General features: G+C 39.9%; 1 protein-coding gene across 4 annotated transcripts in view; it reads left to right on the top strand.

Moving 5' to 3' along the window:
- Positions 1–22569, top strand: part of Cdk8 (cyclin dependent kinase 8) — a 63902-nt gene that overhangs the window by 27339 nt on the left and 13994 nt on the right. For 3 of the 4 annotated variants that reach the window (XM_026784943.1, XM_005344693.2, XM_005344692.2), the window contains exons 3-6: positions 5135–5245; positions 8016–8156; positions 18148–18205; positions 20642–20773. In XM_026784943.1, the coding sequence (XP_026640744.1) occupies positions 5135–5245; positions 8016–8156; positions 18148–18205; positions 20642–20773 (442 nt within the window). The remainder of the gene's footprint in view (positions 1–5134; positions 5246–8015; positions 8157–18147; positions 18206–20641; positions 20774–22569) is intronic. The other variant, XM_013350969.2, reaches the window with a different exon arrangement.

Here is a 22569-nt window from a genome sequence, read left to right as displayed (position 1 = left end):
GTAGACCAGGCTGGTCTCGAACTCACAGAGATCTGCCTGCCTCTGCCTCCCGAGTGCTGGGATTAAAGGCGTGCGCCACCATCGCCCGGCTGGGTCTTCCTTATAATAAAAAGCACGCACGTCAAGGAAGCAGAAAAGGAAGGGCCCAAGATGGCAGCGGGCAGGTCAGAGGTAATGGGAGTCGGCGTGGCTTGTCCCTTAAAGCGACAGGAAAGCACAACAGTTGATGTGAACACCCTCCTCCAATAAATATCACTAATTAAACTTACTGTTGTTACTTAGTTTTGGTCAATGACAGTTGTTACATCAAGCTAACAGTTTTCTGTGGCTAGGGTGGGATTGATGTCTTCATGAGCACCTGTTAAAATTGAGATTCTGTTGTTTTATTATCACCATGTCCATTTTTCTTTTGGAAGCACAAGCTTTCATGTGGTAATTAGAATCTCCTTACTTCAAAGGAAGTGTTCTTATATAAATATGGTTAATAATTGTGCATATATTTAAACTAAGCATTGCATCCTTGAGATTGACTTGAGGTTTTTCTTCTATAAAACTCTGGCTCTGAGCTATTGAGATGGCTCTGTAGATAAAGGTTCTTACTCCCAAGCTATATGACTTAAGTTCAGTTCCCGAACCTGAGGGGTAGAATTAGAGGACCAGCTCCCACTCATTTTCCTCTGACCTTCAAACACACACGCTCAGTGATGCAAACATACATACAATGACAATAAATTTTTAAAAAATTATGATTCCAAATGCATGTTTCCTGACTCTGTAATCAGACCTTCATATCATGAGTCACAGTGTCTGCCTGTGTTATTGTTTTAGTTTTCCTGTCTGTACATAAATGTGGCTTCTGTAATCTAGGAATACTCATTTAAATAGTCACACTCATTTTACAGATTCATGTTAATGTATCTTCAAAACCAGCCATTTGTTAACAGAACATTTTAAAGTAGGAATAATTAAGATACACAAATTTGGGTCTCTGTTTCTGAGTATTTTTACACTGCTGGGAAAAGAGACTCATAAATCTTAACAGTACAAATAAGTGAGCCTGGTGTTATTATAGAAATATATGGGGAAAGGAAAGAATGCTTGTTGAGTAGAGAGTTGGCAATGGATCTATCTCCATGGTTTCTTCAGCAATAGGACTTAACCATTTCTTTTGTAGCAGGTTTTCTTTTGGGACCGCCAACCAGTTCCCAAATAGACACGGAAACTTATTATGAGTTATGAATGCTCAGCCTTAGTTTAGGCTTGTCCCACTTGTTGCAAGCTGGACCACGTTGGGCTGTCATACGTGAGGTGCCACCTTTTTGGCATGACTTTTGCCAGGCTCCTAGCCATGTGGGTTCAGTTCATATGGTCCAAGGTAGGGGTGTGGGCCTTAGAAAAGTTAGGTAGGAAGAACAGAGATAAAGAAACACAGACACTTAGGATAGTATTGGGAGGCCAACTCTGTGAATACTGAATGCTGAATTCCTTTTCTGAGTTCTGAGTACACCCACGTTTATTTTTCTATACATTTTTATACCCCAATACAAAAGGGGAAAGAAGGCAAAAGACTGCTTTAACATAATACAGAGAACAACCAGCTCAGTTACTTGTCCCAATGCTTCACATCAAGTTATTAATTCTTGAGAAAAACATTCTGTTTAAGAAGTGAACCCACCTTAGACCAAGTATCCCGAAGGCAGCTAGTCCTAGGCCAAATTTTCTATATCAAAAGAAGGGGCAGAAGTATTCTTTGGTTAGGGTGGAGAGGATACACCTCTATGGGTCATCTTAATGTCCAAAATACCAAGCAACCACACCCTAGATCAGGGTGTGTAGGCATAGTTGTGTCAACAACTTTGAGCAAGCCCAAACTCTGACCTTGAGCCTTCACACTCATTAGCTCTTACAATTTAGTTTGACAAGTTTCTCTTCCTCTGCGTTTTTTATCTTTCTTTCATTCTGTACATCCCACTCTGTCTGATTGGCTGGCCCCTTTCTCCCTTGTTCTCTTTTTTTCTCTCTCTTTGTCTCTGTCTCTCTTTCTCTGCCCACTTAACCCTCTACTGCTTAGCCTTTGGCTGTTCAGCTTTTTAGTTAGACCAGTCAGGCACCTTAGACAGGCAAAGCTACACAGTAAGTATAAAATTTAATGTGAAGCTTTTCTGGATATGTTGTTACTGTTGATTGCTATTTTTTTTTGTGTGTTGAGAGAGAAAGACTGTTTTAGAGGTACATACTCAAATACTTATTGGCGAAATAGTATAATATCTGGAATTTAATTCAAAATAAGTCAAGAGGTGGAGAGAAGAATGAACTTGAATGTGGATAAAATGACTCTGAGTGGCAGGCTTAATAAAAGGTAAGGAAGGAAAAGAATTCCATCTTTGTTTTACTGCCTTCTGCCTTCTATTAAACCCTTCAGTTCCTCCCCGACTCCCCCCTTTTAGCAACTTGCTCACATTCAGTCTGGTTCTTTTTGTTGTTGTTGTTGTGTTTTGTTTGTTTGGGGTTTTCTCTGGTTTGTTTTTGTCATTGTTATTGTTGTTTTGCTTTGTTTTTTCAAAATAGAGTTTCTCTGTGTAGTGCTGGTTATTTTGAAACTCACTCTGTAGACGAGGCTGGCCTCAAACTCACAGAGATCTGCCTGCCTCTGCCTTCTAAGTGCTGGAAAGACATGCACCACCATCTCCTGGCTCAGTTTGGTTCTTTAGTAATATTTATTACAAATAAAAACCTTAGGATTTCTGTTGCTCACTTTGAACTATTGCCACCCCTTTAGGGCTAGCCTGTGACACATATCATCAGCATGGCTAGGAGAGAATTTTGAGAGATTCTTCCAAAGCTCTCATTTTTTTGTGAGCTGTTTGCTACATTCATTTCCAGAATTCCTGTGGGCTGGAATCCATTTAACTTAGTGTACAGCAGGTATCAGTTGCCTACCACCAGTATATGCGAGAGTATCTGATAGATGGGGTGGGTCCATATTTAGACGGCTTTCACAATGCACTGCACATCAACCTCAGCATTTCTGGTTTTTTTAATCAGTTTTTAAGAGTTTGGTTGAAGGAAGATTTTCAAATTAATTAAAAAAAATAATTTGGCATAGTTAAGGTTCAGTTTATTAACATGATTAAGGTATACATTTAAAACCTGGTTATGCTTTTAGAAATTGTTAGAATACAGTGGTTTAGCTGGCAAAGTACTTACCTTGTAATCACAAAGACCTTTATTTACTTTTTAGCATCCAAGTAGAAATGCCTGCCATGGTCATAGCAGGGCTTGCTTTGTAATCCCAGTGCCCAGGAAATAAAGGCGGGAGGCACCCCGGGCTTGTTGGCTGTCCAGTGTACTGTAATTGGAGAGCTCCAAGCAGTGGAAGACTGTGTCTCAAAGGAGGTGGGCAGCATGTCTGAGGAAGACACCAGAGGTTGTCCTCTGGGCTGTACACACGCATCTATGCACACACACACACACACACAAATCCATAATTTTTTAAGAAAAAAAAAACACTGTCATTTTGAAAATATTACAAGTTTTCTTACCTAGTTTCTTCCTCTTCACTCTGAGAGACATATATTGGCATTATATGTTTCTAAATATTACTATTTTTTTATACTTTACTAGTTTAAATTAAATATAACTGCAGTAAATCAGGTTTATAGTGAATGATATATTCAAAGCAGGCAAATATTCAGAAAACTTATAATTTTTAGTCCCTGGGATCCACCTGTCTCCACTGACCAGCTCTGGGAATACAGGCATGTACTGCCATGTCTGACTTAATAAATATATTATTGATGATGATGTTTTAAATTTAGGATGGCTTTATCAGAATGTAAATCTATTGTAAGCTGAGGAATGTCTCTCTATATAATGGTATGCTTTCACCTATAAAAGAGGGCGGGACAACTGCTACGCCCTACAACAAAGATAAACCTTGAAGATAATACTGAGTGAATGAGCCAGACAAAAAGGATAAGTGTGAAGCTGGTGGGTAAAGTGCTTTCAAGGTACTGAGTTTAATCCCTAGGATCTACAAAAAAAAAGTAGGTGTGGTGGTACATGCCAGTGCTTGTAATCCCAGTGCAGAGGAGGTGGGGATGAACTGGCCAAACCCAGGCCAGTGAGAGATCCTATCTCAAAAATAAATAGATGGATGCATGGATAGATGGATGACTAAATAAATGGGTTGGGGAGATGGCTCATTGGTTAAGCACTTGCTGTTCTAGAGGATAAAACTTAAGTCACCAGCACCCACATCAGGTGGCTAACAACCGTTTATTATAACTTCAACTTTTGGGGATCTGGCTCCCGATTTTCATCTGCGTGGGTCCTGCACATGTAGCAGACACACAGATACACATAAAAATCAATCAATCACATGGATGGCACGTCAAAAGTGATACCCAAAGTTGTCCTTCCTCCTGTCAGCTCCTCAGTACCAATAGTATAGTACACCTGTCAACACAAATAAGAAAGACAAGGTGTTATGAGAACCTACCAACACTAGGTGTTTGCCATAGAAACCCTTAGAGACAGGTACTAGAGTTTACCTAGAACTGGGTTGTTGACAGATACAGCATTTCTGCTTGGAATGTTGAAAACATTTTATAGTAGTGATGGTTCAACAGCATTGAATAATGCCACCAATCTGTGGACTTAAACATGGCTAAGATTGTAATTTTGATAAAAGTTAAAATTACCAGTCAAGCAACAAATGACAGATTTACTGTTATCCCTTTTCAGTATCTTTTTCCCTGCAGGTTTTCTGTCACATCACACTATGTGGGTGTTGACTGAATGCTTAATATCAGTAAGCATTGGCTTTGTGTTGCCTTTAAATTGCAACTGGGATGGGGGATGGGTGAGGTCTGAGATGGAGCTCTGCTTTGTTGCTCAGGCTGGCTGTGGACTCCTGGGCTTCAGGTGGTCTTTCTGCTTCAGAATTTATCTTTGTAGACCTTCGTTCAGTTCGTAGCAGCAAGGTAGAAATGCCTGCCATGGTGGTAGCAGAGAATGCTCATAATCCTTGAATAGATATATGTGCTACCACACCTAATTTGGTGTGAATCTTTTTTTTTAAAGGTATTAAAGGTTTGTGTTAAATTTTGAATGAATCTCCTTTCTTTTGTAGTTACTTCGAGAGCTTAAGCACCCAAACGTCATCTCTCTTCAGAAGGTGTTTCTGTCTCATGCTGATCGGAAAGTATGGCTTCTCTTTGACTATGCTGAACATGACCTCTGGGTAAGGTGGACTGCTGGTAGCCAGGACTGTTGTGTTCAGTCAGCTTCCACTGCACTAGAAATCTCCTCACTGGAAGCGTTTGCTTTGTTCAGTGGGTCGAGTTGCCTTACTAAGAAAGGAAACAGAAGGGTTTCAGATGTGGGGTGGGTATTTGCATATGTTTAATGAGACATCTTAGAGGCAGAACTCACATCTAAACTTGAAATTCACTCATGTTTCAGTTTTATATTTACCTTATACATATAGCCTGAAGGGAATTTCATACAGTGTTTATAACAATTTTGAATGTGAAACAGTGTTTCATGGTGTGGAATCATGTTAGCTCTCACAAAGTTCTGGATGTTGAAGCATTTTGAGTCTTCAGACTAGGGAGACTTTTCTTTTTGATCGTGGTGTGTTGGCCTTTGTAACAGACAGTAAAGCAAGAGGAGTGTGATTGAACATTGCAGAGCATTGTTTTCTAATTACAGAGTTGATTTTAAAAGGTGAGCTTGTTTACTCTAAGGTTTTGAAAGAACTTATGTTCTTTTATTCTGTAATGTGAAGGACTTTAAAATGAAGCAGTACTTGTTGGGTAAGCATGCTATAAAAGGATAAATGGGTCTGGTTACCGTCCCTGCCCCTGTACTGTGACACTGGGAAAGTCTCCTAATAGTCCTGAAGCTGTTACAAGCTGTATAAGCTAAGTGTGGAAAACTTACTAATCAGTTTTTAGTTATTCACAGCAGATGTTAATTTAATGTATTCCATTTTCATTGGCAATAATATGCTGTACTGTTTAAATGGGCATGCTTTTGTTTACGGGAAAAAATCATTGCTGATGAGAGCCACACTACAAAACAAGATTTGTGCAGAAGTGGGTTGCAGCATCTCTTGTGGGTTTGTTTCTTAAGTTTGTGTGGCCTATGGCATTTTTACATATTTAGACCCAAATTGTGTATTGCAGATTTCTCAAATGGGTGATTACAGTTTACCGGTTTAGTCAAATCCATAAAAAACTCATACTATATTGATAAGAATGTAAATGCATCTTACCTTAAATAGACAAAATAAAAACATTTCCCTATCACCCATGTTCATGCAACCAACCTTAATTAAAGTTAGTGAGTCACACACATAGTATAGGACATGAAAGCAGAAGGGATGTCTAAGGATATATACAGTAGTTATATATTGTTATTTAGTGTGATGTAACAAGTATTTTATATATGTTATATTGCATACAATTTGATATATATAAGTAATTCATAATTGCCTTTTTTATTTTACTAATACTTATGAAGGCAAATGAATATTTTAATAAAAACAGGCTAGTTCATTTCCCTAAAACTTTACTCTTCCCCCTACTTTAATTGGAATATAATATGTGGATTGACTGACATAAGGTAGCAAAAGTTATAATTAAGAGTTGTTTTGAAAATCATTTAAGCATTGGTGAGATTTATAGCCTGTTTACTGTGTATTTGATTTTTTAGCCTTGGAATATGAAGAATATAAGGCAAGATATTCCCATGCTATAGGATTTCATTTATTTATTGTTTTTAAAATGTTAGGTTTTTTTTTTTTTTTAAATCTCTGTAGTATTTGGTATGTGACCTGAAGAAATACACTTTCAATTCTCTTACCTCCGCGACTTAGTTTTTATTCTGGGAAACTTGAAGCTTTTAAGTTCTTTAATGTACTCTACTTAAACCTATTTTTATTACATTTGGAGAGTCAGCGGATTTTCTTCTTACTGGCACAAACTCGATAGCACATTTTAAGATAGGTGATACATATTCTAAATTATTAACTAATGCCTGAGGTAAAAAACTGAGAAGAAACTTAAGGTAGCCTGGTGCTGTTATTTAAATATAGACAGGCATGTACCAACGAGTGAGTTTCTGTTCTCACTGCAAATGGCTCTGCTACATTTCCCCCTTTGGAAATACAGCTCTTTGGCTCACAGCTTACTAGTTATTCCTTCTGTCTGTTATTCTGTATAACATCTGGCAGAAGACCAGATATTAGCCTGCAGTGTTAAGCATCACACTTCTACTCTTTTTTTCTTTAACCACAAGAATCAGCTTAATGATGAAGAACCCCTGTGCAGTATGTGCTAGACATGAGTGTGCAGTGGTTCGCATGCAGAGCTGACTTGAAGTGTCCTGAAATTTACAGGTGTTCTATAGAAAATAGAGAAGCTCATCGTGAGCTTGAAACATTGGAGAGGAAGAAACCTTTTCATGTACATTTATTTGCGAAGTGTTTTAATTGATGAAAAGTTGTGCTTTATATTCTCTCTAATTGTCTAGTCATGTGTACAGAGAAAGCTTTGCAGGGTGGCAGGCTTTTTCCTCATCTGGATCCTTTATGTTTCTAAGTATATTTAGCTTTAACTGGCTGTGTACTTGTTACCATTGTTTTAGTTTCTATATGTTGGCTGTGTTTTACTGAAATCCCCATTTCATATTGTGTGAGTGTCAGAAATTGTGCTGTTCCATCTGTCAGAATTTTGTCTTTCCCTTTTTTATTGAATCTTTACAGAATAAAAATGATTTTGTTCATGAAAATTCCTGCTAGATAATCAGGCCCATAGTGCCCCCAGTATAATCATCTTTAGTTATATTTTAAAGTGTAGAGCACCCTAGTTCCTGACGTCTTCGTTTCCTGAGATGCCATCACTAGCTTTAAAAATGGAACTGACCATTTTTGTTGTTAGTGTCTTGGGTGATCTCGGCATTGCCTTTTCTTACTTGTAAAGCTTCTTGTGGTATTTTCTTTCTTTCAGCATATAATTAAGTTTCACAGAGCTTCAAAAGCCAACAAGAAGCCAGTTCAGTTACCTCGGGGAATGGTGAAGTCACTGTTGTACCAGATCCTAGATGGGATTCATTATCTTCATGCCAACTGGGTGTTACACAGGGATTTGGTGAGTCACAGTTGGGTTCAACCAGGAAATATGTTTATAGTGAGTACTTTCCCCATTGTCTGTAGAAAATCTTGCCATAGGTAAGTAGGCGGGCAGCTCTTGGGGCTTGGTGGTGTGTGAACATGCAGTAGTCTTGTCCTTGTGCTGTTGATAGGACACACTTACAGGAGGTGGTCATCAGCTATGTCCTCTATTGCTGTCTTCACTGTTAGCTTAGACAGTGCTGCTTACTGGACTTAGTTCTGGCCCTTTCCACTAGACTAGCTGGTTAGTGAATCCGAGCCCTGAGAAGCCTAGACACCCACTGTCTCCACCATTTGTAGAGTTACAGCCACACTTGGCTGTTGAATGAGTGCCGAGAGTCCAGGGCCTCACACATGTGCAGCATGGACTTTACCTATTGAGCTGTTTCCCCAGCCCTTGTTTGCTTTAAAAAAAAAAAAAAACTAAAGTATTATTATTCATTAATTCATTAAGTCTCGATAGGTTTAAATTACTTGGATTGCTTTCTTGTTATATAAGCAAATGTGGGGTTTTGTTTTTTTAGTTCTTTTCTTTGTAAAGGTGTTAACTTAAGTCAGCTTTAGATCAGCACTCTTGTTTTAATGCACAGTGCAGGAATTTTGTCTCTCACCACATGTGTACATAAGAACAAATTCACAGACTGAAATGGAGCCACAGGGCCACTGTGCTGTGGTTCTTTCAGTCTCTAATCTTGCATGAGTGATTCCAGTGGGCTGCTTTCCTGGAGCCTGAGGTAGTCCTGTCAAGAGCCTTGAGCATGAGTCATTTTGTCCTGGCCTTCACACCATAGTGCTTTCAGGACCAGTAGCAAAGAAGTTTGCTTGAGTCCTTTTCTTTATGCAAACTCCCTTCCTAATGGAATTGAAATATTGTATGTAGACACAGTGGGTTTATAGGACAAAAATAGATAACTTTCAGTTTTTTATGACGTTAAAGATAAATCTCAATAACAGAAACATTTCTGTTTTTTCTGTCTGCTTTGTACTACCAGCTTTCTTCGTGACTTGTAAAAGAATGAAAATTCCATTGGAAGGACATTTTTCTCATAAAACCAATTAAGCTAGAATAGCTCTACATTTTGTTTAGTTTTGTTTGTTCTTTTTAGAAATTCACATAAAAATAGATGTTTATTCAGGAAATTCTGAGTGGCTTTCCTAAGTTTGTCACTTGACTGCTTGAGTAGAATGAACTAAAAACAGTAACAAAGTAGCTAGAGGTCCAGTTTCCCCTCTCTTTTGGTGAAGCTCTTATACAGTGTAGAAATACTCTCTGTGAAGTGGGCTAGTGAAGAATAGGTTCTTTTAGAAGGCTCTGGTAAAACCATCTCAAGCATAAAGGGTTTGGGAGACCAGAGCACCTTAACAGAAGGCAACAAAAAGATCTATTGTCTGTAGATGCTGTCCAAATAATAATGACGAATACCAAAGATTAATGGTGTTGTCATTGCGTGCTAGCAATGCTGAGCAGTCTTATGTAGCCCTCTACAGTGAGGCACTGTGCTCCACTCCATTATCCTTCTATATACAGCACTACCTGACTAGTATCCAGAATGTTCTTCATATGGCAGCACCTCCTCTTGTGACCTCCTTCCTTAAAATGAGATGTCCCTGATGTTCTCTGCTGGGTGTATCAGTGCTCTTTTTAAAAAAATAAATTTTATTTATTTTGCATCCCAACTGCAGTTTCCCCTCCCTCCTCTCCTCCTAGTCCCTCCCTACCACTGCTCTTCTGCTTCCTTCCCCCAATCCACTCCTCCATATCTGTTCAGAAAAGGGCAGGCCTCCCATGGATGTCAACAAAACATGGCATATCAAGTTGCAGTAAGACTAAGCACCTCCCTTTGTATTCAGGCTGACCAAGGCAACCCAGTATGAGGTAGGGTTCTAAAAAACAACAAGAGTCAGAGACAGTTCCTGCTCCCACTGTTCAGTGTCACACAAGAAGGTCAAGATACACCACTGTAACATGTGCAGAAGGACCTAGGTCGGTCTCATGCAGGCTCTCTGGTTGTTGGTTCAGTGTCTTTGAGCTTCTATGGACCCAGGTCAGTTGATTCTCTGGGTTTTCTTGTGGCATCCTTGCTCTTTTTAAGCATCTAGCTGTCCTGTGTCTCCTAGGCACACAGGCCTTAGAGCTGTTGTCTGGACACTTAGCACAGCTGGCTCCCTTAAAGTTGGCCACTGTTCAGGCGCCAACCTCTTAAACCTTGCCTTTGGAGTGAAAGACTATATTTTTAAAAGTGTAAGCACTTGCCATCAGCTAAAACTTAAATTTTAGATTTAATTTGGGGTCTATAATTTTTAAAGTAGCTACATATGATGCTGATATGTGGTAATAAGATATTTAAAATATTTACTCTCAGACTCTGTTCAGAAGCTATGCAGCTTTTAGCGTCATATTCTCAAGTATTAATGCAGATGAAACACTTATCAGAACAAATACTGTAATAGTCCATTATAGTTTCTGTGCCTTTGAAATATGGTTGATAAATGGTCACAGTGATGCATGAAACACGTGTATGTAATTTCTGGTGTTATGTTGGTGGAATGTTCTGCCTTGTCACAAGAAACTGCATGGTAAGGTGGATAACTGATGCACATACCCTGAAAATACCCTTTTGATAATAACCAAGGATTTACTGAACTTTCTGTGTAATTAAATCAGGTTTATTATTAATACAAATACTGGTTTGAGCATACCTGTGATCCCAGCACGCAAGAGGCGGAGAGAGGCAGGAGGATCACAGTTTTGAGTCCATCCTGGCTACATTTGCTCTCAAAAATAAACATGGAAACATTCTTTTGTTGAGATGATAGAGACAAATATTGAGCTTTTGCCACTAATACTCCTGTTTGGTAAGTGAAGATTTATATTGTCATCATTAATGATCACACAGCAGAGGCTAATGGTTCAGGCTTGTTTTTTTTTTTTTTATTTTTTTAATTTTTTTAATTTTTTTTTATTTATTAAGTATTTCTGCCTCCTCCCCGCCACCGCCTCCCATTTCCCTTCCCCTCCCCCGATCAAGTCCCTCTCCCTCATCAGCTTGAAGAGCAATCAGGGTTCCCTGACCTGTGGGAAGTCCAAGGACCGCCCACCTCCATCCAGGTTTAGTAAGTTGAGCATCCAAACTGCCTAGGCACCCCCAAAGCCAGCACATGCAGTAGGATCAAAAACCCATTGCCATTGTTCTTGAGTTCTCAGTAGTCCTCAGGCTTGTTTTTGTTAGGGAATGTGGTCATTCATGTAGAGCCCTGTGTGGGCTCAGGGCAAGAAAAGGACATTTGTATGGATGTGCTTTGTTAGTTTCTTGTCATCGTGCTGAAAATTGAAGGAAAACGGTCTGATAGGAAGGAAGCACAGATAGTAATTTATGGATCTAAATGAAACCTTTTCATATTACAACATTAAGTTCCCCAGTCACTTTGAGGTAGAGAGAAATTAAAGCAAAGGTACATGTCTTACACCTTGCCTCTCCCTGTGCTGGTGGCTCCCTCTCATCCTTTCCCTGCTTCTAGGCAGTGAGAATGTTTGTAGCAGTTACAATTCTGTCTCTGCTGCTCCTGTTCGTGTTAGGCTTTTCCAGAGCAGCAGAACACACAAAGTGTGGGCATAGAGACATATAGAAAGCAGTTTATTTTGGGAAATTGGTTTTTGCATTTTAGAGGCCTAGTTATTCTGAATCTGCAGGATAGACTGCAAGGTGGAGATCCAGGAAGATGTAGAATTAAGTTGGACATGCAAGCCCCTGCTGGTGCATTCTTTGTTGCTCGCAGTCAGTCTTTCTATGAGAGCCGTTGTTTGATTAGATACCTTCTCACAGGAAGGAGGGCATTGTCTTTGCAGCACTGTAATAAAATACTTGACATGATTAACTTACAAAAAGAAAAGATGTATTTTGGATCTCTCAGTTCATAGTAGACGGACCTTATTGCTTTGGGCCTTTGGTTGGTTAGGTGACGATGATGGGGAATGAGAGATGGAATAAAACCTTTGCCAGGAAGTAGAAGAGGAAGCGGTGAGGCTAGGTTCCCACGCCCATGAAGAGTGAGTTTCTAGTGAGCCATGACAAGGGTTCCACCACCAGGCCTACCCTTCTGAAAGGTCTGCTACCTCCCAGAATTGGTTTCAGGTCTGTAGTTCACAGAGATATCTAGAATAATGTTTGACTCAAACACCTGGGCACTGTGGCCCAGCCAAGCTGAAGTGTTAATCTTTCTATACAAACAAATCCCTAGAGGTTCTAGCTCAAGTAGTTGGGATAAGTTACTTCCATGTTTCTCTCCTATTATCTGGTTATCCATAGAAGGCGTTCCACATGCCTTTTGACTGTGAAGAGGAGTTCATGGGAACATTTCATGCAGATATCAGTAAGGATGTTTAGCCCTTTTGTTCTTCTGGTGGGAATGTAAAATGATGTAACTGCTGTCGAAAAGAGCGGCAGTTCCTCCCACAGTTAAATGTGGAGTCACCACAATACAGCAATTCCTCCACTTCTGGATATGTGCCCAGAAGAACTCAAGGAAAGGTCTCAGAAAGTTGTCTGTGAATACCTTTTTAGAACCATGTGCGTGTATGTGTCTGTCTGCCTTGCCTGTCTGTCTGTCTCAGTAGGCGCTCATGTTGACCAGAGTTCAGCCTGTGTGTATATCTGTTTACATGTCCAGGCACTCATGGAGGATAGAGTTTCAGCCTCTGTGTGTGTGTGTGTTTATGTGTACAGGTGCTCATGGAGGCCAGAACTCAACCTCAGCTTTGCCTCAGCCAGCCTCCACTTTGTTACTTGAAACAGGGTTTCATTAGCCTGGGTTGGTTGGCTAGCCCAGGGTCTGTCTGTACCTCGTCAGAGCTGGAATTAATAACACATATCACCACACTAAGCTTTTCATGTGGGTTCTGACAGATATTTCCTCAGCCCTATGAATTCTTTTCCTTAGAACCATTTATCCACAATAGCAAAAAGGTAGAATCAACATGAATATCCATTGATAGATGACCACATAAAAAAGTGTCGCATGTACATATAGTGGAATATTACTCAGCCTTAGAGGGGAAGGGAATTCTGATATATATATAATACTGATGAGGCTTGAGGACCTTTATTACAGATGAGATTATCAGAAGTGTATTAAACATTGTTCTTTAAACAGCTTTTTGGAAGAGACTTTATAATTGTTAGTTATAGTCATTTTTGGGAATTTATTTGGTACTCCATAGATTTATTTTATGAATTTCTAGTTTGTTTAATTAGGTAGCAAGTAAAACATGAGTTCTTCTATACAATTTAGAAAAGGGTAAAACAGACATGCTAACAGTGAAGGCAAACTTAATATGAGGTTTGCATTGGTTATAGTTTATGAATATTGTGCTTATGCCAACAGGATTTTGCTTAAATGACTAGCTAGGTAGACAGTTTCCTTCTCTAAGTATCTGTGATCAATTGTGAAGAACACTTTGATATCTAGATCAGTATTTTCCATTAACTTAACATTGATATTGAAAATGCATAGTGAGCTGCATTCTGTCCTTTGTAATGTTTTCCTAGAGTTAGAGCTGCAAACTGTGGGTGTGTATGTGTACATGGACCTTTACAGGAGAGGTGGCTGCTCGACAGCTTAGAGGCCACTGTCCTAACACAGTGTTAGAATCTTCTGTCGAAAATGCTTATTTTAAATGATGTCTTAAAGATTTTCTTGAAGTAGACTTGAAGATGATGTTGAATGACTTTTGAAGCTGATGAAATATAGAGGATTGTTTGAGTTAGACATGTTTTCTCCATGTTCCATATGACCTATGGGAATACATTGTTATATTTTAAGTTAGGTGACTGCTCCTATTTTTTGAACAAAGTAGATGGCAGTAATGTTTCCAAAAACAGGACCAGTATGTGTGTGTTTCTTAGGCTTCTTGTTACTAGACAGGATAATTTTCCAGGACTCAGCTTACCTGATATAAACTGTGTGTTACCTGCTGAGATACATGGTGGGCTTCCAGGCTTTTTTCTTTTGACTTTTAGGCTTCTCACATTACAAAAGAGAAATACCGTATTTATAGACAAAACACCATAAAATAGTTTTTCTGAATAGGATTTAAAATTTTTCTGAATTATCCTGTTGAAAAGCATATAAAAACGGTCTTAATTGTGCTACTTAAAAAGCATAAAAAGTAGACCACCCAGTCTAACTTTTTAGCAATTGTTAGACCTTAGATTTTTGTTATAGTCCTGATTTCTAAAGACTTATAAAAGAAAACCTGATTTCCAAAGATACGTTGTAGTTTTTTAAAGTTTTCTCAGGCCAGGGTAAAGTGCCTGTCTTAAGGCATGAGGATCAGAGCTCCATCCCCCAGCACTCAAATACAGAAGCCAGGACTGTGGTGCATAGCTGTAATCTCAGCCCTAGGGAAGTGGAGATGGGTGGGTCACTAGGTTTCTAGCCTACTTAGTGAGTTCTGGCCAATGAGAGATCCTGTCTTTAAAAACAAGGAGGACAGCACCCCGAACCTTGTTACTATTTCTGAATCTATTTTAAAGCTCAGAGCCACAGAAATCTTTGATGTCTTTTCCAGTTTGTCCATGGGAAATAATCAAATAGAGGGCAAAGGTGAGTGAGTGTTCCCATAGAAGCAAGCTTGTGAAGCTAGCCATATTGCAAAATTGCTGATTTCCCCTAAACTCGTGTAAATTTTTATAAATGTTGTTTGAGTCAACACACAAGGGTTTTTTTTTTTTTGAGTTAATAACTGAAAGTATGTTGGGTACAATTAGATGCAAAATCAGCGGCACTTAGTGGACTACTGAAAGTACTGAAAGGATGCGTATTCTGTCTGGCCTCCCCCCAGTGCATGTACTGGGCTTTGTTTTCCCTTTGCACAGTGATCATGCTGCTCCTGCATCAGCTCTGGTTTTAACTCATGTGTAACTGAATGGGCTTTTATGTGTCAGTGTGTGTGTGTGGGGGCGGGGGATGACGACAGGACATGCGTGTGTGTGCTCTGCCTATTTTAAGTTCTAAGCTCATGGTTTTTAATTTTCAGTCTTTCTAAATTATAGATAAGCTTGTAATGTCAATCAATACCATTTAGCATGCATTTTTAACAAAAATAAGGGATATGGAAAACAACTAGTTTGTCTTGACTCTGCCTAAATATCTCTTCATAGAAGCAGATAATTTGAAATAAAAAACCATTTATTTGCTTGTCTGTTTATTGTGCTCCCCAGCTTCCTGTTGAAAGGCATCATCTGTATAAGCACCCAAGTCTCTTGCCTGCTTGGTTAATTCTTGGTGAAATCTTTTGAGGGATGACCATGTTATCTCCTTACATAGCCCCAGTGAGCTTGGTTTTCTCTCTTCAACATAGACATGGTTACAGGACTGTTACCTTGTTAGGTGAGGATTGCAGTTTACAGCACTTTGAACTCTGATCTTTGTGAAATCAAGTGCTAAAGAGAGGGGAAAACTGAGACTGAAGAAATCGGTAAAAACTGGGGAGAGACAAAGGATATAAAAAACAAATTAAGGAAAATAGAAGGATGCATTAGAAAATAATTGATTTTTCTGTCATCAGAGGAAAAAAAAATAAGCCCCAAAATTAAGCCCTGGTTGTGTTGAGCTTGAGGTTTGTTTGAATCTTGGTTCCACCTTTGTAGCCATGGGAAGGATTAGCCACTAATGGCATTGTTGTTGGCGTTCATGTGCTGTGGTGCTAAGAGTCAAAGCCTTAACTTGGTAGGCACATGTCCCACCATTGAACTCCACTCCCCACCCAAATGAGCTGGACTCTTCTTATCCAGAAGAGAAGAGGCATGTGTACACACACGTGTGCAGACACTGTAGTAAAGATTCATAGGAAGCATTAGGAAAGGCTCATGATGTTCAGGATGTGTTTCACTTCCATTATCACATTGCCCCGGAGATGTATGCACAAGAATGGTAATGTCTGCAGTGCAGGTATCTGCTGTGGGAGATGCTGGTTAGGGTTTGGGAGGTTAGGCACAGGGTAGAGAACAGAAAAACCGTCCAGTTGTAAAAGAGAATTGTTAGTGATTTTAAGGGAAAGGTACTGTAACTTCAAACAGTATCGCGTCTTTAGTCTTTGTCAGTACCCACTGGGCAGTGATGCTCATTCTGTTCTATTACCATGATGTGAGAATATCTTAAGTCGCATTGGACATCTGGTTTCCATGGAGTGTGCGCCCCTCACAGTGTCACCCAGCAATGTTCTGCATCTTCTTTCAAGGTGACCGGGGCACACCATGGAAAAATATTTATCACAGATTTTGGTTCCATCTAGGACTGCTTGGAGGCAGGTCCTGGCTTTGGAAACTAAACTCCTTCCAGATTCTTCTACTGACAACAGGAAGGGAAAAATCTAGTTTTATAGGAAACCAGGTTATTATCTTAATATGGCATTGAGTAATGAAGTAATTACCTATCCAATCTTTTGGAGGCTTCCTCAGTTCTGACTAAACAATAACATCAAGTGTTTGACAAGGCTAGTCAAACAACACAACTGCACACTCTCGCTCTTTCTCTCTTCCTCTCTCCCTACACACACACACACGCGCACACACACACACACGCGCGCACACACACACACACACACACACACACACACACACACACACACGGAGGGAGAGAGGGAGAAGAGGCATAGATATAGCATGTCCAAATAAGTCTAAGCCACTTTAAAAGTAATGTGATTTTTGGCACTTTGCTAGATGCCCCAGGTGAAGATTGTGGTGATGATGATAGCAAGACACGCTGATCCAAAGAGCTCTCTGCCTTAGACTGTTGAGAAAAGAATGCTGTTAGGAGGGATCGACAGTAGTCTCTGCACTACATCTGTCTTCCAGGCACTTGCTTTCTGGTGCTAAGTTGCCTCCTCTTAGAAACTAGGAATTTGTAACCTCTGATGCCATAGCCTGCCATTTTAACAGCAGCATTTGTTTTCTTTTTACTTCTAATTGGATTTTTCTAATATTTGTTCATTTATGTTTCATTTGCATTGGAGTTTTGCCTTTATGAAGGTGTTGGATCCCCTGGAACTGGAGTTATAAACAGTTGTTTAGAAAAAGACTATATTAGGGTTTTTTTTATATTAAACATAGGTTTGTATTTTGCGGCTTCCAAAAAGGAGTATCAGGTGGAATTCTTGCCTGAAATTAATTTGCTATTTTGTATTAAATGATCTGTGGAGATTAATTTTTTTCTTAAACTCTTAGAGCATTTTATATAATTGAAAGCATGCATCAGACCTGGTAGCTTTTGCCAGAATCCCAGCACTCAGGAGGACAGGGTGTTAATCATCATAAGTTCAAAGCCATCCTGTGTACATCTCAAATTCTAGGTTAGCCAGGACTTCAGAATAAGATTCTCAAAAATAAAAAAAATAAAAATAAAAAAAAAAACAAAAGTGGGAGACGGAGACCAGTAGATCTCTGGGAGTTGAAGGCTGCCACTGTGGTCTACATAGTTAGACTCAGGCTAGTCAGGGCTACATCATGAGACTCTGAAATAAGAAAGAAAAAGAAGCCGGCCAGTGGTGGCACACATCTTTAATCCCAGCACTTAGGAGGCAGAGGCAGACAGATCTCTGTGAGTTTGAGGCCAGCCTGGTTTACAAAGTGAGTTCCAGGACAGGCGCCAAAGCTATAGAGAAACCCTGTCTGGAAAAACAAAAACAGAGAGGGGAGGGAGGAGTGTGGGGGGAGGGGAGAGATTGATTTCCTGTGCTCCACCGTGAAGACCTGTCGATGATTAAGGGCCTCAGCTGTCTGCTACTGCTGCACTGGGACCTGTGTATGGCTTTACTGTATACACATTCAGTTTCTGCCATGGCTTCCTGCATTTAACTTTAATTTTTTAGTAAAAATTTTTATTTAAGTAGATTTATGTTATATTGACATATTTGTCTATTTAAAGGAAAACTACTGTCTATTGAAAAGAATTTTTTTTTGTTTCCACAGAAACCTGCTAATATTTTAGTTATGGGTGAAGGTCCTGAGCGAGGAAGAGTAAAAATTGGTATGTTATATCTTTGATAAGTCACAGTTCAGTACACTTTTAAAATTGTTGTAGGTAGCTGTATCACTGTTTTCTGTATCAATATGCACATACGTATTCATAATTCCAACCGTTAGAAACATTTCACAAATGTACAGAAAAGGGAAAACCTCCAGGTGTCAGACAATCCTTAGAGAATCAACTTCTATAGCTGTAAAGTAAGCCTCTGCCTTAGTTAGACAGCCTGTAGAGTGGGCAGCTTCTGTCCCCAGCCACTCTGATTCTTTGATCAGTCTCCTTAGTCAGGTTAATGAGAATAAGCTCTCATGTTGATGCTTCAGCTGAGACTGCACATGCACAGCTCTTGACCTGCAGGACTGTGCCTGGCCTTGTCTAAGGGCAAAGGCATTCATGGCCCTTTGCACCCTCTATATCAGATCTCTCCAGGTTGACACTGTAAGGACAATTAAATCTATTCTAACCTGGTTGCTTCTTCCATTGTCATTTTGCCAAGCAGTGTTTGTCACTTGCATTTGATTTGTTTGGTTTAGGGGTGGAAGACGTGTAATTAAGTTATAAATTAGTGTAATTCCGATACAGAATTGTAAGAACACAGAACACAATCAACAGTGGCTTCTGTTGCAATGTTTGATATAAAGCAGAGCAGTGGTTCTCAGTGGTCCTAATGCTAGAACCCTTTAATACAGTTCCTCTTGTTGTGGTGACCCCAACCATGAAATTATTTTTGTTGTTCTTTTGTAACTGTAATTTTGTGACTGTTATGAATTGTGATGTAAATATCTATGTTTTCCAGTTGTCTTAGGTGACCCCTGTGAAAAAGGGTTCGACCCACAAAGGGGTCAGAACCCACAGGTTGAGAACAGCTGAATAGAGGCACCTGTAGCTGTGTCTCCTCCTCACCAGCCCAGTAAAACTCAGCTCTTCACCTTTCCCATCCTACTTTATTAGTCCCCCAAATTCACTTTCCACTTTTCAATAAGTTTTTTAAATGCTCTCTTATGATGCAGACTTGGCAAATTCTTAACTGTGAAAACATGTGATGTACTTGGTGTACTCTGAGCCATTGGCTGTCATTGATGTCAGACCCTGTCTGTGCTTATCTTGGGGCTACCAAATGCTTTTGGCTTTAGATAAGCTTCTGAGGGGATCTCTTCAGTCCGATGTCACAATGTCAGATTCAAATGCCAGTTCAGGTTATGCAGAATAGACTAGACCCAGCCAAAGAACAATTGTAAATGTGTTTTTTTTTCCTAAAGATTTATTTATTTAATATATATACAGTGTTCTGCCTGCATGTATTCTGCAGGCCAGAAGAGTACACCAGATGTTATTATGGATGGTTGTGAGCTATCTTGTGGTTGCTGGAAATCGAACTCAGGACTCTGGAAGAGCAGTCAGTGCTCTTAATCTCTGAGTCATCTCTCCAGCCCCTTAAATTTGTCTTTTACTGTCTGGTTTAGAAAGATTTTGCATGGCACCTTTAAGACCTCCTTTAGAATTACACTTGCATGTAATTGTGTGCAGTGATGGGAGGTTTGGGTGACACTGTGTCTTCGAGCATTCACATTTCACAGAAAACATTCGATAATCTGATTCAAGGTGTTTACTCTTTGCCAAAAATTTGGTTTTCCCCATCCGCAATTGTTAGTTAAAGGAGAATTTACTTCATTAAAATTATGTTAGAACAGAACTAAACCTGTCCAGATGGTTGTGAATCTTGATGTCTCCCAGTGGGTGGTAAATAGGGGCCATCCTGTCTTTGTTTAGTGACCCTGTATGTGGTGTCATACAGAGGCAAAGCCTCAGGTCATGGATTAGCAGGGCAAAGTCCGTACCTAGTAGCTTGATGGCATGGTACTATTGCCATGAACTCTCTTCAGGGCCAACTTGGGGGCTTGGGTTTGTGATCTTTTGGACTTTTGTCTCATGTGAAGAAGTGTAAGACTGAGAAAAAGCCTTTTCCAACTTAAGTGCCATGAGTTTTAAAATTAAATTAGTGGAACTCTGGCCAAATCGATGAGGAAAATAGTATTAAAATACAATGTGGTCAGCCCTGAGGGCAGCTGTGAGTAGGCTTGTTGATGCCGACAGTGGAAAGCCCCACTCTGCTGTGCCCCTGCTCTGAGAACTGAAGTACAGCTTAATGTCCAACCTGTTGTGTTCACCCCCCACAGGCTGTGGCCCTCTGAAAGAAATCTGCCAGAGGAGCAGCCTTATGCACAGAGCCTGTCATAACCTCGGTCAAGAACTGAGTGACAGTTTATTCAAAAACACTGTGGTCTCACGCTTTTTTACATTTCTGTCGGTAAAAGCAGTAAGGTGCTTCATTTGCTGCCCCAGGCCTGAGCACACTCTTAATAAACAACACTGGCAAGTGGGGCTGTGTAAGTAAAGTTGACCTGTCTGTTTACTTATGTGGTTTTCTTGTTGTTGCAGCTGACATGGGCTTTGCCCGATTATTTAATTCACCTTTGAAGCCTTTAGCAGATTTGGATCCAGTGGTTGTAACATTCTGGTACCGAGCTCCAGAATTACTCCTTGGAGCACGACATTATACCAAAGCAATTGGTGAGTAGGGCTAATTAAAATTATAGAACTTTAATTTTTTTCTGTGAAAGACATATTTTTGTACATGTTTAAATTAAGTAACAGACTAAATTATAAAAACAAAACCCCAGAATTCTACCACCCATATGTATATATATATATACATTAGCACCCAGGAGCATAGAATTGTACACATCTCTTTTCAAAAAAGGTTCAGAATGTTTTGAGTAAAAATTTTAATTTTATATGAAAAGAGCAAACTAAAAATTTTAAGTTCTGGAACTTTATACAAATGTTCTTTCTGCTAACTTCTAAAAGATCCTCCAAAATTAAACAAAGTAGGCAAACTCAAGTTAGGACCTTTTCAAAGTTAGGAGCCTGGTAGTCTTGCTTTTTCATGTCCCCATTTATCAGCCGTGTTAGTGGTGTCACGGCACCAGCAGCTCTTCCTCAGTTCCTCTGCTAGCTACCATTGCAAATTGTTGATAGCTAGCTTACACGATCCAGTGAGTGGAAGACCCACTGCTTCCCCATGACTGATGTCTTTTTCTCTTCATTTTCCCAGGGTGAGTGTTACGGTGAAGTACTGTTTCCCTAGTGTGCTCTGCCCTCTCCGTTTATGTTGATGGTCTTTGGCTTGTTCTGTTGTACAGGGTGGCTTGCAGCTGCTTCTCCTGTGACATATAACCTAGGCCTACTCTACCACCTCCCCAAGACATTTTCCTTTTTATTCCTCTAGGCTGCTGTGCTTTCTGCATCCCATGATTGTTTCTTTTATTTTCTTCTCCTGTGACTTTCCTTGGGAGAATATTTTAGGTAAATTGTCTAATTCATAGCATTTCTGGAAAAGACCTTTATTTACTTGATGGTTTAGAGTCATAGGTATCAAGTTGTGCTCTGATATTTCTTTTGCCTTTAGGTAGCAGTGTGGCTAATCCAGTCTCAGGCCAGTCTTCTCAGATTACTGTGGATCACCTAGGCTTGTCCCTTTCTGAAGACAAATGCCATTTCTCATTTCCACATTTGACAGCGATTTTCTGGACACAGTCATTCAGCTCATATCTGGTGTCTCTGGACAATTCTTAAGGTATATGGTCCTTTGATTTCCCCTCTGAGAGTTCTGTTTCTCTCTTCCTGAATGTACACTTAGGAGAAGCTGCCTCTTGGTGGTTTCCACTGTGCTTTTTCTCCTGATGCTTTTCTGCCTTTCTTGGGTGCCCCTTTTCTGACGGTGACTCTTCGTGGCATCTTGTATTGGTTTATGAGAAGAAAAGCTTTGCTAGTGTCTTTGAAGGGATCACAGCACTTGTTTGTGGTTTGCAGTGCACCCTAAGTTATTACCTGGCTGGTCTGATTTTTAATTTATTGAGTTGGAAGATAATTGTTCTGTGTTCTGGGGAGTTGGCTATTGTCCTTTCAGAGCTTCTGGAACTGCTTTAGTGCCGTAACCCTGAAGTCTTTAGCACACTGAAGCTCACTGTTTGCTCAAAGCCATGCATTTGTCTTTCCTGTCTGCATGTCCATTTTGGGGGATGGAGCAAGGGCAGACTGAGGGACAGACTACAGGTATAGAGACATGTTATTGTGGTGCTTCTTGAAGCAATTTTCTTGCGGATGTAGCAGGAAGTCCGGCATCTTCTTGGTCACCACACCACTGAAAGACATTTCTTGTCTTTGTAGGTGCCCTCCATGGCGTCTTTGAATGTCTGAAAGCCTAGACCCATGTTCCTGTAGTAGCGAGGAAAGTTCTTGCCAGTTTCTTCCTGCAGGCACCTCTTGCTTTGAAAGTTTGGGCTGTTATTAGTAAACATGCTCAG

The sequence above is a fragment of the Microtus ochrogaster genome, chromosome 2 (assembly GCF_000317375.1).
Source record: "Microtus ochrogaster isolate Prairie Vole_2 chromosome 2, MicOch1.0, whole genome shotgun sequence".
Lineage (NCBI taxonomy): Eukaryota > Metazoa > Chordata > Mammalia > Rodentia > Cricetidae > Microtus > Microtus ochrogaster.
This window is presented reverse-complemented; position numbering and strand designations above follow the sequence as displayed.